Source organism: Myotis nattereri (assembly GCF_964212035.1).
Source record: "Myotis nattereri genome assembly, chromosome: 12".
Taxonomy (NCBI): Eukaryota; Metazoa; Chordata; class Mammalia; order Chiroptera; family Vespertilionidae; genus Myotis; species Myotis nattereri.
Window position 1 is genome coordinate 39,898,719 of NC_138087.1, and position 15,847 is coordinate 39,914,565.

A 15,847-nucleotide genomic window follows, 5' to 3' on the forward strand; every position below is an offset into this window, starting at 1 on the left:
TTAGGCCACAGTTTTAAACCTTCAATTTATTTCTCTCACGGGTGCATTTAGCATCTGTAAAACCTTTGGCACTCTCTTCAGAGGAACAGGACTGCATGTGAATAATAAGAGGGTTTTTTTTCTTCTTCTTTTCTCAAAGTACAGTGCAAGGCATTTAGTTTTTTTCTGTTCAGTCATTTGTGTGGTGGGTAATCTCTTGGTAAAATACCACCAGGTGTTGAACATTTTTCCAGAAGAAAAGAAAAGTTTAAAAAAATAGCCCTGTCATGACAGTGATGAGGGTAACAACAAAGGAAATGTGAAGAGGGGAGTGGTGTGGTGAAAAGAGAGTAGAATGGGAGTGAGACAGACTGGAATTCAATTCTTGACTCCCCATCTTACTCATTGTAGGACCTTTTGTTTTTGTGTGTCCAGCTTTCTCTTTTTGGACAGCATCCTCTTCCCGAATCAGTTAGGTCATGTAATGATGGATGGGCTGGTTTTTCTCCCCCACAACCCGAAGTGTTGGCCACATGACCCAGGCTGGGCCAATCAGAAAACACTCTAGGATAATAAGTGGAGTTTAGGGCAAGATGCTCTCTCATGCTTCAGGTGGCAGATTACAGAGGGCATCTTGCTGCTGTGGGAAGCATCCACCTATGAATGAAGCTAAGCAGAGGTGTGGAAAAAGAATTCTGATGACATTTTTTTTGTATGTGCTGATATATTCCTTTTTGTGTGTGTGTGTGTTTTCTTAATTAAGTTTAAGTTGGGTTTCTGTAACTTAAAACTTTAAGACTAATACTAATATTAGCAAATGCCTACATGGTGCTTATTATGTGCCAGACATTATTCTAAGGGTTTTACATATGCTAACTCATTTACTCTGACAAAAACTCTGTGACTTGGTTCCATCATTATCTACTTTCTATGGAGGGAAAATCAAAGGCACAGAGAAATCAAATAACATGTGCAAACTCACATAGCTGGTAAGTGATAACAAGCCAGGATTTGAACTGAGCATCTAATGCCAAATTTCAAGGTCTTAGCCATTTTTTCTATGCTGCTCTCTGAATGATAGACCAACCAGGAGAACTTTGAACATCACTTTCCTCTGTAAACATGGAGATGATAATTGCTACATTTAGGCAGGCCAGGCCTTGAGTGCCAAGCTCATAAAGGAAGTACTGGGAAAAGGTTCTTTATCTCTTTTGAAATTTTTGGAATCAGTTTTTCCATTTTTTCAAACAAACTGGGTTAATGGTTTCTAATATATACCTTGGTTTTGGCTTGACACTTTCCCTGGGGAATCTTGCCTGAGGTCATATCACCAACTGGGGCTCCCAGGAATAGGTGGCTTAGCTAGTGCTGAGTAACTGATTGCTTTTCTAGTTGGCCAAATGTGCTGAAATGACTTCAGAGTCAGCCTACCTGCTATTGCTCTTTGCATTACTCCTTCCTTACCTGGTGTATATTGAAGCCGAATGACTAAGTGGAACACTTATCCATTCGTTAATATTTGGGGCTGTGACTTAGATTCTGACTTGTGTTGTGCGCCTTGGCACAGGAGTGTCTTAATGGTGGGTAACAATAACCTATTCCATTTCTGTCCTTGTAGGGTAATTCAAGTAATTTGATAAGAAAATTTTTGTGAAAGCACATGATATAGTACCTGTTAGACCTAAAGTTAGGGCATCATAATATGCTAATTCAGAACATTGTTATAAGCCTTTATTGTATCTAACTTCCTTAGAATAGCTATTCAAGTTGCACCCACAAAGTTGAAGGTCAGGTTTCTTTGTGTATTCAGGTGTGCTCACTAAGGTCCTCCAGATAAAATATGAAGATAGGCGTATTTGACTTACTTATTGTGGTTGCTAATCTCCTGAGGTGGCCTCCAACAATTCCTCCCACTCTGTACAAACATGCCACAGCTCCTATCAAGGGGCAAAGGTTATCTGCCTGCCTTCTGAATCTGGGTTGGTCTTGTGACTGGCTTTGATCAATAAAACGTGGCAGAAGTGATGTTCTGGGACATCTGAATGTAGACACACTTAAGGAGACTGGTAGATACTACTTTCTGATTCTTGGACTGTAGTTGACATGCTGTGAGAAGCCAAAGACACATGAAGAGAGCATATGGAGGAGAACCAAGGCACTGTATTTGCCAGCTCCAACTGAGCTCCCAGACAACAGGCAAAACTGGTTGCCAACCATGGCCTTGAGCTATCTTAGATATTCCAGTCTAGTCAAATACCTGCATGCCTGTAGCTGTGATGTCCCATGGAGCAGAAAAACCACCCAGCTGAACCCAGTCATCCCACAGAATAATCAAAGATAATAAAATGATTGTTATTTTAAGCCACTAACTTTTAAAGCACAGAAATAATTGAAACAATCTTTGCCTCTAACTACCATGATTATAAGGCTACTTCTACCATTATTTGACCTATAAATAGGCTAGCATATATAATAAAAGGCTAATATGCAAATTGACCGAATGGCGGAACGACCAGTCGCTATGACGTGCACTGACCACTAGCAGACAATCAATGCAGGAGCTGCCCCCTGGTGATCAGTGTGCTCCCCATGGGAGCGCTGCTCATGCAGAAGCCCTGAGCCAGGCTCATGACTGGTGAGCACAGCAGTGGTGGCGGGAGCCTCTCCCACCTCCGCGACAGCACTAAGGATATCCAACTGTTGGCTTAGGCTCGCTCCGGTCCCCACGGGGAGCAGGCCTAAGCTGTCAGTTGGATATCCCCTGAGGGTTCCCGGACTGTGAGAGGACACAGGCCTGGCTGAGGACCCACCCCCCGTCCCCCCCAGTGCACAAATTTTGTGCACCGGGCCTCTAGTTTATAATATTTATAATTATAATGACCTATTTGTCATTGCTAATCTATCAGGGATGCAAGCAGTTCAAACTTTTGGGACTAATGAGATAACAAAACAAGTGAGTGGTAAATACTTTCAAAATGTCATGGCTGTGGAATTTATATTTAATTTTTACATTCCTTTTATCCCATGTGTGTTAATGGTAAGTCAATATTGCTGGCATTTCTCTTTATGTGAAAATTTATGTGGTTGTCATAAAATACCATTATTTATAATTACTTTGGTGGTGATGTGGAGGGAGGGAAGGGTTCAGATTTTAGACATATTGAAAGGGATAGACATTTACTTGATGACTGATTAATTATTAGGGTAAAGAAGACTCAAGGTTGATTCCCAAGCTTCTGGCTCAGGTAACTGGGGGTCACTGGGGCTATTTGTTGAGGCAGTTAAGATGGGAGGAAGAGCATGTCAAAAAATGGGTTGATATTTGAGACTGGAACAGGAGAGAGGTCACTGACTCAGACCAATTGCTAATTTAAGTATTCTAACTAGTTCCTCTGCCTCCCCTGCAATCCATTCTCCACTATGCAGCTTGAGTAACCCAATTAAAATGCAAAGAGAACCATGTCCTTCCACTATTTGATTATTATCCTTACAGTAATGTTTTTTCTTCTAGTGTTGATGACCACATACTATGTGTCTGAGTTAAGGCCTTTGTGTGCCTTATTTAATTTAGTTCTCATTCTTTGAGAATGGATGCTGCAACTACAGTGGAGCCTTGACTCACGAGTATCCCGACTAACGAGTTTTTCGAGATACGAGCCGTCTCTCAGCCAATTTTTTTGCTTTGAGTTGTGAGCTAAAATTCGGGTTATGAGCCAACTTCAGATACCCCACCACTAGTTGGCGCAGCGAACATCACAGTGAATGCCACAACATCAGCCCAGCATCACGTGTCTCACTCGTTCACTTTTTGATTTGACATACGAGGAATTGGAGTTACGAGCTCCAACAGGGAACGAATAAACTTGTAAGTCAAGGCCCCACTGTACCTCCATTGAAAAGGGCTCAGAGAGGTAAAGTCACTTTCTAAAAGCACCAGAGCTGGGTTTCAAACTCCTGTCTTGTCTGTCTGACTGCAGTGTCTGTGTCCTTAACCACTATAGGACATTGCCCTTCATGCTTAAATGTATATAATGCTCCATATCCTTCAAAATACTTCCACATGCATTATCCATTATTCCTTTCCTCCATTTGGTAGGTATTTTCTTAATTGTATAGAGGAGGAAATCAAAGCAGAGAGAATTAAGGAATCCAAATTCCTCATTAATTAATTAATCCACCCATTTGTTGTATAAATATGTATGGAGCAGATACTAATAGGGAATTAAGATGCAGAGGGTTTAAGTGACTTGCTCAAGGCCGCATGACTGCTTAGTGGTAAACAAAGACTAGAATCTTTGGGTTCATAGATTTACACAAGTTCTTGATGGGAGGGGAGAACTGCTTCCAAACTGCTAAGGTACTTAGCAAGGGCTTAGCTTGGATCAGGAGTAAAAGCAGATTCAGTTTGTCCTCCATTATATCTTCCTTCTCTATCTCCTGGACACTAGCTCCTTAGAAGTTGATTTCTAAAACACAGGTGTGGCATTCAGCATTCTGGCACACTGATCAGATTTGGTGTATGTGGCTTCATTCAGTAGGTAGAAGGAGGAGGAAATAGCAGGGATATTCATTTCAGCACAATATATTTTATTTTTAAATGATGAATGCTGTTAAGAATGAGACAGGCCCTAACCAGTTTGGCTCAGTGGATAGAGCATCGGCCTGTGGACTGCAAGGTCCCAGGTTTGATTCCGGTCAAGGGCATGTACCTTGGTTGCAGGCACATCCCGAGTAGGGGGTGTGCAGGAAGCAGCTGATCGATGTTTCTCTCATTGATGTTTCTGATTCTCTATTCCTCTCCCTTCCTCTCTGTAAAAAAATCAATAAAATATATTACAAAAACAACAACAACAAAAAAGAATGAGACAGAATTTCCCAGAGTGGATGTAAGCTCCCCCTTTCCTCCTACCACACACAGTCAGGTAGACCCCTTGGACCCCTGTGGCTAAATAAGTAATCTGGCTAAACAATGGCCCTCATCTTAAATAATAAATGCAGGGTCTGCTGCTGCCAGTGATGGGATTAATTCCAAATTAATTCTCTGCTTCTTTGAGTCACGTACTCAGATTCAGACTCTGAGGTGGGACCTTCTTGTTTGCAGAGTAGAGGTCATATTTCCTTGTTTTGGCTGCTGGGAAGCTGGGAGAGGAATTACCTTTCTCTCCTCCAGACAAAACAGAAAGGAAGCAATTGATCTTCAAAGTTCTTCCAGGTTTGAGAACTGTGATTCTGTGGATTTTAGTGCATTGTCTTGTCATAGATTTACACAAGTTACCACTGGTGTTAGTGCACGTGTAGGTATTTTAACAAGTACCATGGCTTTAATGATAACTTGAGTATCAGACTTCTCTTCCTTTCTCATCTTACAAAACATCTCTAGTTATTCTCTGCCTTACATCCATTAAAGATTAATGGGGGTGCATGTGGCAAATTGTGGGTAGTGCCGAGTGAAAGTAGTTGTCCAACTTCCAAGTGTCCTCACAGCATGGATTATCCTGGTGAGTTTATCAGAATCTTGTCTTCAGTTTTATATTTCCTTCCCTTTTATTCATGCTTCAGAATTTGACTGACTCATGAAGATTGATGTGCTCCTGAAACTCACAAAGAAATCCAGAATTCTAATAGTTAATTTATAATGAGAAAGAAAATGTTCAAGCACACCAGTCATGTCAGCATAATAAAAGCATTCTCCTGTGGTTTAAATAAAAACATATAGGAAGCTAAACTATAATCAGAATGTTGTTCAGAGTGTTTGGCATCAGGGCAAGGGGAGTTAATTATATGATTACGATAATCAATGATCCCAGACTCTGATTGCCTGGTTATAATAGCCAGGATACTTTCAGTTGTAGGTGACAGACATACAATTAAAATTATCTTGGGCCAAAAGAAGAGTTTGTTTAAAAATTACCGAATACCGCTCTGGGAAATTCCATGGACGAGTTGGTTTTCAAAGACTGCCGGAATCAGGACTAGAAATCCTCCAGGGTTCTCTCCCTGTTGTCTTCATTCACTCCTTCTGCAGGTAAGGATGTTACATCCCATGGTGCTCATCCCAGGAGAGTGACTGGCCCTTTTCCATTGGTATCTCTGAAGAAATCCCACTTGAGAGCCCGGCTGCCTGTGGGCTGGAGGCTGATGTTTGGACCTATACGCTATAGGTAGGGATGGAGTAGTAAGCAGCACCATGAGGCACAGGCTTGCTCCTGGTGGCTCCAGGCAATGAATGGAAGTCATTGTTGGCTGCCATTTGCTGGTTTGGAACACTGATGTTGATGTAATCCATCTCTGCTCCCAGAACCAGAGCAGTCTGTTTATGAGCCAGGACATCTCTTCCCCAGGAAGATGCCTCCCTCACTTTTCTGACCTTGTGCTTTCCTGAGTTTCTCTGAAGGCCATTTCTCTTCTAATGGACTTGTTCTTTTCTTATATTCTCTATTCAGCTATAGCTTTAAGCTGATATCTAAGAGGAAAATTTATGTTGATTTTTAAAATATTTTTATTCTCAAAAGACCATCTTATTTCAAACTTGATGAAACATATCACTTAAAGATTGTTGTTCTGTTCTGCAGATTTGAAAGTGGGGGGAGGGTGCTAATCATAAAGAGTTTATAAATAACTGACTGAAAGTCATTCAGTATTTAAATTGTTGGAGCATTGTCCTGTACCAAAAGGTTGTGGGTTCAATTCCCAGTCAGGCCAGTCAGGGCGCATACTTAGGCTTGGGGCTCAATCCCCAGGTGGGGCATGAATGAAAGGCAACCAATCAATGTTTCTCTCTCTCATCTATGTTGCTCTCTTTCTCTCTCCCCCTATACCTCTTTCTCTAAAATCAATAAAACATATCCTTGGATGAGGATTAAAAAATAAATAACTGAATATTTTAATTTCCACTATTTACTTTGTTCTCATTGTAAATCTATATCTCTTTATGTCTAATTTTATTGCTTTATTCATTCAATGTTTTTCAGTGCCTACCTTGTATCAGGCTCTGTGCTGGGAGATGATAATGAGATAGGGAGAAGGGCCTGAGCATGGATGGAATGGGTTTCTGCCTACTTTAAGTGAGTAGAGAGATGCCCAATGCTGCCTTGCAAGTTGGCCTGCCCAAAGCAAACTGTGATATTTGACTGATAATCATATCATTGGAGTCATAACTTTGGAAAAGAAAAGATAGGCAAATAAGTTCATTGTCATCTATTAATACTTAAACATCTTAAGATTATGGAATATTTTCTTTATATTTCCATGTTAAGATTATTAAATATTTATATATAAATACTATTCAAACTCCCATTTATCTACTCATTACCTGATTATAAATATAAGTTAACATCTTTACAAAATTTGCTTTATATTTTTTAGAGAAAAATTTATAATAACTTACATAGCCATCAATATATTCACTCTATTGTTGGACATTACCTTCCAGATTTTCACCATTACACATGAGGTTGTATTGACTCTCCTTATACATGTCTCCTCGAGTATATATGCAAGGATTTCTCTATACTCAGAAACAGAATTTCTGGGTATTAAGATATATGCACCTTCAATTTAGCAAGGCACTGCCACCAGTAGTGTATAAATATACACATTATTTCATATCCTGAAAAATCTTAATTTTTACCAATCTTATGGGTATGAAATGGTACCTCATTGTTGTCTTACTTTGCATTTCACTAATCACTGAATTTATCTTAAAATATTTACTAGCCTTCTGGTTTCTTTTACTGTGAATTGACTGTTTATAGGCTTTGTCCATTTTTCTATGGGATTTTGTCTTTCATGATTTCATTAATAATGTTTATTCTGGGTATTAATCTTGTTTTGATTAATTTTATGATTTTTCTACTCTATGGCTTCTCTTCTAACTGTTCAAGCTGTCTTTTGATCAATAGAAGTTTTAAATTATAGTTTAATCAAAACATATATAATGTCAGACTGTAAACGTTTTAGAAATTACATATATGTGTATATATACATATATAAACACATATGTAACATACTAGAGGCCCAGTGCATGAAATTCGTGCATGGGGGTGGGGGGGTCCCTCAGCCCAGCCTCCACTGCCTCTAATCTGGGACCCCTCAGGGGATGTCCGACTGCAATCCGGGACAGCTGACTCTTAACCACTCGCCTGCCTGCTTGCCTGATTGCCCCTAACCACCTCTGCCTGCCAGCCTGATCACCCCCTAGCTGCTTCCCTGCCAGCCTGGTTGCCCCCTAACTGCCCCCCACCACCACCACCAGTCTGGTCGCCCCTAACTGCCTCTGCCTGCCAGCCTGATCACCCCCTAACTGCTTCCCTGCCGTCCTGGTTGCCCCTAACCGCCTCTGCCTTGGCCCCCGCCACCGTGGCTTTGGAAGGATGTCTGGAAGATGTCTGGACTAATTAGCATATTACCCTTTTATTAGTATAGACATTGATTCATAAACAAGGGAGTTATTTTATGTCCTTCAATAAATTTTGTATCTTTTCATAAATATCTTATAAATCTTGTTACATATATTGCTATAGGAATTTTAGAAATTTTATTGCAATTATAAATGGGATTTTTCCACTTAGTCATGCTTTCTAATTTCTTATTGCTGATATATGAGTATACTATTTTTGTGTATTGGTCTTATATCAAACAACCGTCCTGAAACTTGCCTGATGTTATGATTCAAAGATTCTCTTAGATTTTTAGATGTAGACAGTTGTATTATCTGTGGACAATGAAAATTTTGTTTCTTCCATTCCAATTATTATACTAATGATTCTTTTTCTTGTTCTACTACCTTTGCTAGAATGTCTAGTGCGTTGCTGAATAGAAAAGCTGATAGAGGACTTCTCTGACCAGGAATGTTTCTGGGGAGGAGTTTCATCAGCTTAGTTTTTATTCTTATCTACTGTTTTCTTCTCATAGTAATGTTGCCTTTTTTTTTTTTTTTACATTTTAAGTATGTTTAATTTTCCTGGCCTAGCAACAATCAGGTAAATTCTCGGGGGGGGGGGGGGGGGGGGAGGATAAGAAGTTTGGACCATTTCCTCAATATTTTAGTTCAAGAGTGCCCTCTTCTGTTAGAACAGTGAAGTGAACTTTATTTCATTAATGACTTTTATTATTATTATTATTATTCTTTTTTTTGGAGGAGCGGTGGTTTTAGGACCCTTAATTTCTGGGCTTGATTTCTTATTTTTCTTTATTTTGCCAGCTGTCCCCACCCCTGCTTCCTTGGAATCGTTGCACACCAAGGCTGCCATTGTGGGCTTGCATTCTTTCCAAGGCTCTTTCTTGAAAGCCAATGTTCAAATCCTCTAGTCTCAGACTTGGTCTCCGTTTTTTCCCGTCAGAGAAGGATGCTCTGTTTCTGGGTCCATGTTCTCTGTGTTCCATCCCCACCGGGGAGCTGCCACTCTTTCCTCTCTTCCATGTAACCCCTGCCCGATTTTGCTCCAGCTTGGGCTCGGATCTAACTCTACCAATTCTGGATTGTTCTCCTCACTACATTAAACTGAAGTTTGTAGACTTTTCTGGCCTCTGTTATGCTGCATGCATGGAAAATTGTGTGATTTTATTTGTGTTGCTGTTGATATGTATAGTTTTGGAGGATGTATGTAGAAATTTGGATTTAAGGAACTGAAGGATCTAGGAATGTTTTACAGTCCTCCTCTATGCCTGTGGAAATATCATTTTATCTTTGTGATTCTGTCATTTTTTGCTTTACATATTTTATGTGTTGTTGAGTATGTCATATATTCTTGGTGACTTATTCCTTTAATCAGTAGGTAATGATTAGGAAATCTTTATAATTAATAGTTTTTGGTTAATATTTGTATGATATATCTTTTATATTCTTTTTGCTTTTAAACTTTACTTGAAAATAATTCTAGTTATAAAAGCATAGAATCAGACTGCATAACACAATTTGTAGTTCAATTTAAGTCTGAGAAAATACTTTCCCTGATGGGCTTTACCCCTTTACTTTCATTGTGATTGCAAAGACATTTAATTTTATGATTTTAATTTGTCTGGTGAACAGAAACTGATTTTCCTTTCTGGTATTCACAGTTCCTGCTTTGTATTAGATTGGCCTCTTTTGGGGGGGAAAAAAGTCCTATTTGCTGGTTTGAAAGTTACACTTCTAATCTTTGTTCTTTTAGTTTCCAGTACTCAAACTTTAGTGTGCATCAGAATCACCTGGAGGGCCGTGAAAACACAGATTGCTGGGCCCACCCTCAGAATTTCTGATTCCGTAGATCTCGAGTGGGACTGAAGTAGTCACACACTGCTTAACAACAAGGACACACTCTGAGAAATGCATCACTAGGCGATTTCATTGTTGTGCAAAGATGGTGGAGTGTATTTACTTAAACCTGGATGGTGTAGCCCACTGCACACCGAGCTGTGCGATAAAGCCTGTTGCTCCTAAGCTACAAACATAGGATGCAGGCCTGTTCCTGTGCAGAATAGCATGAGGTTAAATCAAGCACAAAAGAAAATGATGCAGTCATGAGGTGAATGAGTCTGCTGACCGACTTAACACGGCGTATTGCTTTACAGAAAACTTTTTATTCTAGCAGAAAGAATACACTTTAAAATAGCGATAAAAAGTATAGCATATACATACACAAACCAGTAATGTGGTCATTTATTATCATTCTCAAATATTATGTGCTCTACATAATTGTATGTGCTGTACTCCTATACACCAGCAGTTCCGTAGGTTTGTTCACACCAGCATCACCACACGCACGTGAGTAAGGTGTTGCACTACAATGTTACGATGACTACAACACCACAAGGCAAGAGGAGTTTTGTTAGCTCCATTTTAATCTTATGAAACCCCTGTCGTATATTTGGTCCATCATTGACTGAAACACCATTATGCGGCACATGACAGTATTCGCATTTCTTTAACAAGCTACTACTCTGGAAACCACTTGTCAGGAATTGGTGATTATCACCAGGTAGAACCTGGGACACTTCAGTTTGTGGGCTGATGCTCTATCCACTGAGCCAACCCGGCTATGGCTGGAATTCTTTTTTTTTTTTTAAATGTATTTTATTGATTTTTTTACAGAGAGGAAGGGAGAAGGATAGAAAGTTAGAAACATCGATGAGAGAGAAACATCGATCAGCTGCCTCCTGCACACCCCCTACTGGGGATGTGCCCGCAACCAAGGTACATGCCCTTGACCGGAATCGAACCTGGGACCCTTCAGTCTGCAGGCCGACGCTCTATCCACTGAGCCAAACTGGTTAGGGCGGGAATTCTTTATTTGTTGGATTATGTTACTTTCCCACCAGCTCGGCCATGCATTGAAATGTTTCAGTTTCCCTGTACCCAATATTTTTAGATGTGCAATTACCAGTGGAGTTTCTTTGACCATCTCATTTCATAATATTATCAGAACAGAGAATTAGGACTTTAATTTCTCATTGGAAAATAATTTCCTCCCAAACCCCACCCTCAGTTTCAAACAGAAAGAAACTTTCTGGCAAGTTTCGCTGGACTAGTTACTGTAGTTTTTTGGTCTCTATTATATGGAGACTCCTGGCTGTAAGAGTTTAGCAATTTGCCTTCTGTGGAATCCCCAAGACCACGTCTTCTGCTCTTTGACATGCAGTTCAAACTGCAGTCCTGTCCTTGGGACATCAGCTTATGGCTTCCCATTCTAATGAGTATGTTCTTCATTTCCAACATTTCAACTTTTCCCTTTTGAGCCTGGCTGTGCTTCTACACTTTGGGGAGGGAGGGTGTATTTCATCTGCATTTCTGTGTGTTTAATGGGGGGAGGTTGGAGAAGCTATGTTATCTCCGTCCTCGTGGTTGTCTGCTATTATCGTTTCAGTTGTCATCCAGCAGAGAACATAGGGCATAGGATCAAAAAGAGTTGAGGGGCAGAAAATGGGTGGTAAAGTGATCCCAAAAGTCCAGAATGCACCCAAGCTCAGGTAATAATTTAAAATCCTTGGGATTGGTAGCATATCATTAGCACAGGAGAGTAGTGGGTGGTGCTGAGTTGGAAGTAATGGAGGAAGGGCCTCCTGCTGGTGATAGGTAACACTGAAAACAAGGCTGAGACAGTGTGGGTTTTAAAATTTTTATGGGGGCCAATTCTTCTTGAAATGGTTTTATTTTATGTGACGTATACACCACTAAAACATTTAAATATGTTTGTTTTTTAAGTCATTCTTTTCTCAGATACTGACTTATCCCTCTTAGGTGTGCATTGACGACATATGCTGAAAACTACACTCCACCATATAATTATCAGCTACTTGTGAGTATAAGAGGGCTGTGAAGCCACATTCTAATACTTGTTTATGTACATAAAATGGTTCTGCACATCTAGTGTAAATAGTCAAGCTTGGGAAGAGAGGACAATTGCTGAGATTTATGATGTTTTATATTTATTTAGAGATATTTTCTATTTGAGGGAGTCAATAGAATGTTTTATTGTTATGATTTATTTTTAGATGTTTATAGATTTCAGGGAGAAAATATTGTAGTGTCCAAAACATATTAGTTACTTTCTTCTTCATCTTGTTTTATTATCTCTGTCCCTGAATTTAATTTATCTGGAATAAGAACCTGCCTTTCTATTCATTTGTATTGCATTGACACATAAAAGTAAGTGGCTTAATTTAGCTCTGGGAAATGTGTATGTTGATAATATATGTCCAGTTTATTACTTTAATATATTTGTACTTAAAAAATTATACAACAGAAACAGAACAAGGCTGCATCTTATTAGGCTTGTCTATTAACCAGTGTAATAGATAAGGTACTTGATTATTGAAAAAGAGAAGAAAATTTTTATCTTTATTTTAAGATAGTATGATTACCTTAGGAAAACCAAGATATTAAACTGAGAATTAAGTAAGACCATTTAGTAAGTGAGTAAATACAAATTAGCATATGAAAAACAGTATCTTTCCTTCACATCAGCACTAACTGGTTAGTGAACTATTAAAGAAAAAGCATACAAATTACTATAGCAACACAAATTTAAAATACTTTCATCAGGAAAAGCTTAGATTAGTAAAGATCAATAAGGATGTGGTAGATTGTCTCTAAGATGGCTGGCCTTCTGTTGGTGCTGGCCACTTTCCCAGCAAGATGTGAATGTCTTTTTGCCTTTTGAATCTGGACTATCGGGCTTTTGATTTGATCAATAGAACATGGCAAAAGTAACCCTGTACCAGATGTAGGCCTAGCTTATAAAAAGACTGCTTTCAAATCTCTTGGAGCCCTGAGCTACCTCAAGAGAAATCCAGGCTCCTGGGCTAGAGGGCGAGGCCATGAGGAGAAACACTATTGAGCTTGGCTGAGGAATGAAGAAGTCATCTCGGACATTCAGCCGACCTGAGCCTGGACTCCCACTCCAGTGCAACCCATGAAAGATTCCAGCCATTAATTTTTAAAAATATTCACTCAGCGGTAAATAGAGCTCTCAAATAAAAGGGAATAACTACCATTTTAGAGGACTGGAAAACTAAATTAATTAAAAATTAAATTTATACATTTAATACGCAGTGGGGTGAAGATGGGGTGAGATTTTTTTTTTAAATCCTCACCTGAGGGTATATTTTTAAATGTATTTTAGAGAGAGAGGGAGGAGGAGGAACTGATCAACTGCCTCGAGTATGCACCCCAACCAGGGATCAGACTCACAACCTAGATATATGCCCTGACTGGGAATCAAACCCACTACCTTTTTGGTATATGGAATGATGCTCTGATCAACTGAGCCACCCTGCCAGGACAAGATGGGTTATTTTATCTGTTGCCAGGCAAATTGTAAATTATTTTAATCTTTCTGGAAAGGAATTTGGCAGTATGTATCAAGATACTATTTGATCTAATAATTTTCCTTCTAAGAAATTTCCCCAAAGGAAAATAATTTAAAATGCAGAGATACTAGTCACTGGATTATTTATAATGGCTAAACTTGGAAAATGCTTAATGTTTTAGTATTAGAAATAGTACTAATTGAATATGCTATAATCATATGATGAGGTTATTGTATCCTTTATAACATGAAAGATAGCTCTTAGTGTCTTGATAAATCTTCATTTAAGGCAGTGGTTCTCAACCTTCCTAATGCCGCGACCCTTTAATACAGTCCCTCATGTTGTGGTGACCCCAACCATAAAATTATTTTCGTTGCTACTTCATAACTGTAATTTTGCTACTGTTATGAATCATAATGTAAATATCTGATATGCAGGATGTATTTTCATTGTTACAAATTGAACATAATTAAAGCATAGTGATTAATCACAAAAACAATATGTAATTATATATGTGTTTTCTGATGGTCTTAGGCGACCCCTGTGAAAGGGTCGTTTGACCCCCAAAGGGGTCGCAACCCATAGGTTGAGAACCGCTGATTTAAGGTTGAGAAAAACATTAGTATGCAAAATTGAACATATATTTTATCTAAACTATGTGAAACATAGAAGAAAAAAATGAAAAACTGTCAAAATGCTACTAAAGTTGGTCATTTTCTTCATCTCTACACTTTTTATCCTGATTTTTATAATCAAAAAACACACAAGGAAACAAATACGTTACTTAAAAAAATGCAATTCAGGCCTGTTTCCTTATATACATGGAATTTGGTTCCATCTCTAAACAAAATGAAGTTGAAGACATAATTACAAACTCACAAAGCCTCAAGGACGAATTTTCCATAGGCAGAAATTTAAGGGTGTATTTATTCTCTGAGTGCATAAGTCTTTAGCCATTGTGTTACATACTTATGGTTTTAATTTTTTCAGCATTATTTCTAATATTTCTCCATTGCTTATTTCCACATTAATAGCACAACATGCCATGGCAGTTGTTTGGCTTTAGTTAGAGTTTTGTTCATTCACTTCCAAGCCAAAGTAATTGATTTTGAGACATGTTTTTAGCACTGCTTTTTAGCACCCCTATTTAATGAATGGTTGCATTACATTCTTATAGAATATAAAAATATTTTAAATTATAAGTGGGTGGCTAAATAACAGCAGAATAGTAACTGAGGTTATCTTGCATATAAACAAGTATCTATATATATAAAAGCCTAAGTGACTGGCCTACCAACCGGCTGGTAGGTATGACATGCACTGACCACCAGGAGTCAGATGCTTAACACAGGAGTGGAAACCACAGGCATGGAAACATGGTACAGACTGATGAATCTCAGAGGGAAGAGGGGAGGGAGAGGGTGGCAAGATATTAAGCAAAGATCTTATATGCATACTAGAGGCCCGGTGCATGGATTCATGCACCTGTGGGGTCCCTCGACCTGGCCTCTCCAACATCCTCTAAGGAGTCCCGGATTGTGAGAGGGTGCAGGCCAAGCCGAGGGACCCCACCAGTGCATGAATCCGTGCACCGAGCCTCTAGTACACTTCATAAAATACTAATATTTTTTTTCATGCTAGGCATTTTACCATATGGCCTTAGCATAAATAGTTCACCATTCACTCAGGCTACCACTTTTGCAATTATAGAATCTTAAAATATCTGGATTCATACTACTTCAAATTTTGTTCATGAATTGAAACTTTTATCAATTTTTATATGATGGGCTCTTACATTTGCTTAAATGCGTATTTGCATAAAGTGGAACAGCATTGTGGGAAACTTAAAGAAAATGCAACTTATCATACCAGAACTCTAGACATAAGTAAGGAAATACAGAATATGTGAAAGTTAAGGAATTATTTCCAAGGAGAGAAATGAATAAGAATTGCAAGCTACACCTTCAGAACTCTACTTCTTGCACTGGGTACTTTTTATGGCTCACCCAATTTCAGTGAAAGATACTGTCTTTTAAAAGCTTCCCCTTCCTTTCCCCAAAGAATCAAGAGAGGAAAAGAT

The 15,847-nt window shown here is 38.9% G+C and overlaps 1 protein-coding gene across 2 annotated transcripts in view; it reads left to right on the plus strand.

The window, feature by feature from the left end:
• CFAP95 (cilia and flagella associated protein 95) overlaps nucleotides 1-15,847 on the plus strand; it is a gene marked incomplete at its 5' end in the record, with an annotated part of 82,036 nt that overhangs the window by 56,371 nt on the left and 9,818 nt on the right. For both annotated transcript variants that reach the window (XM_081103878.1, XM_081103879.1), the window contains one exon: nucleotides 12,197-12,254. In XM_081103878.1, the coding sequence (XP_080960004.1) occupies nucleotides 12,197-12,254 (58 nt within the window). The remainder of the gene's footprint in view (nucleotides 1-12,196; nucleotides 12,255-15,847) is intronic.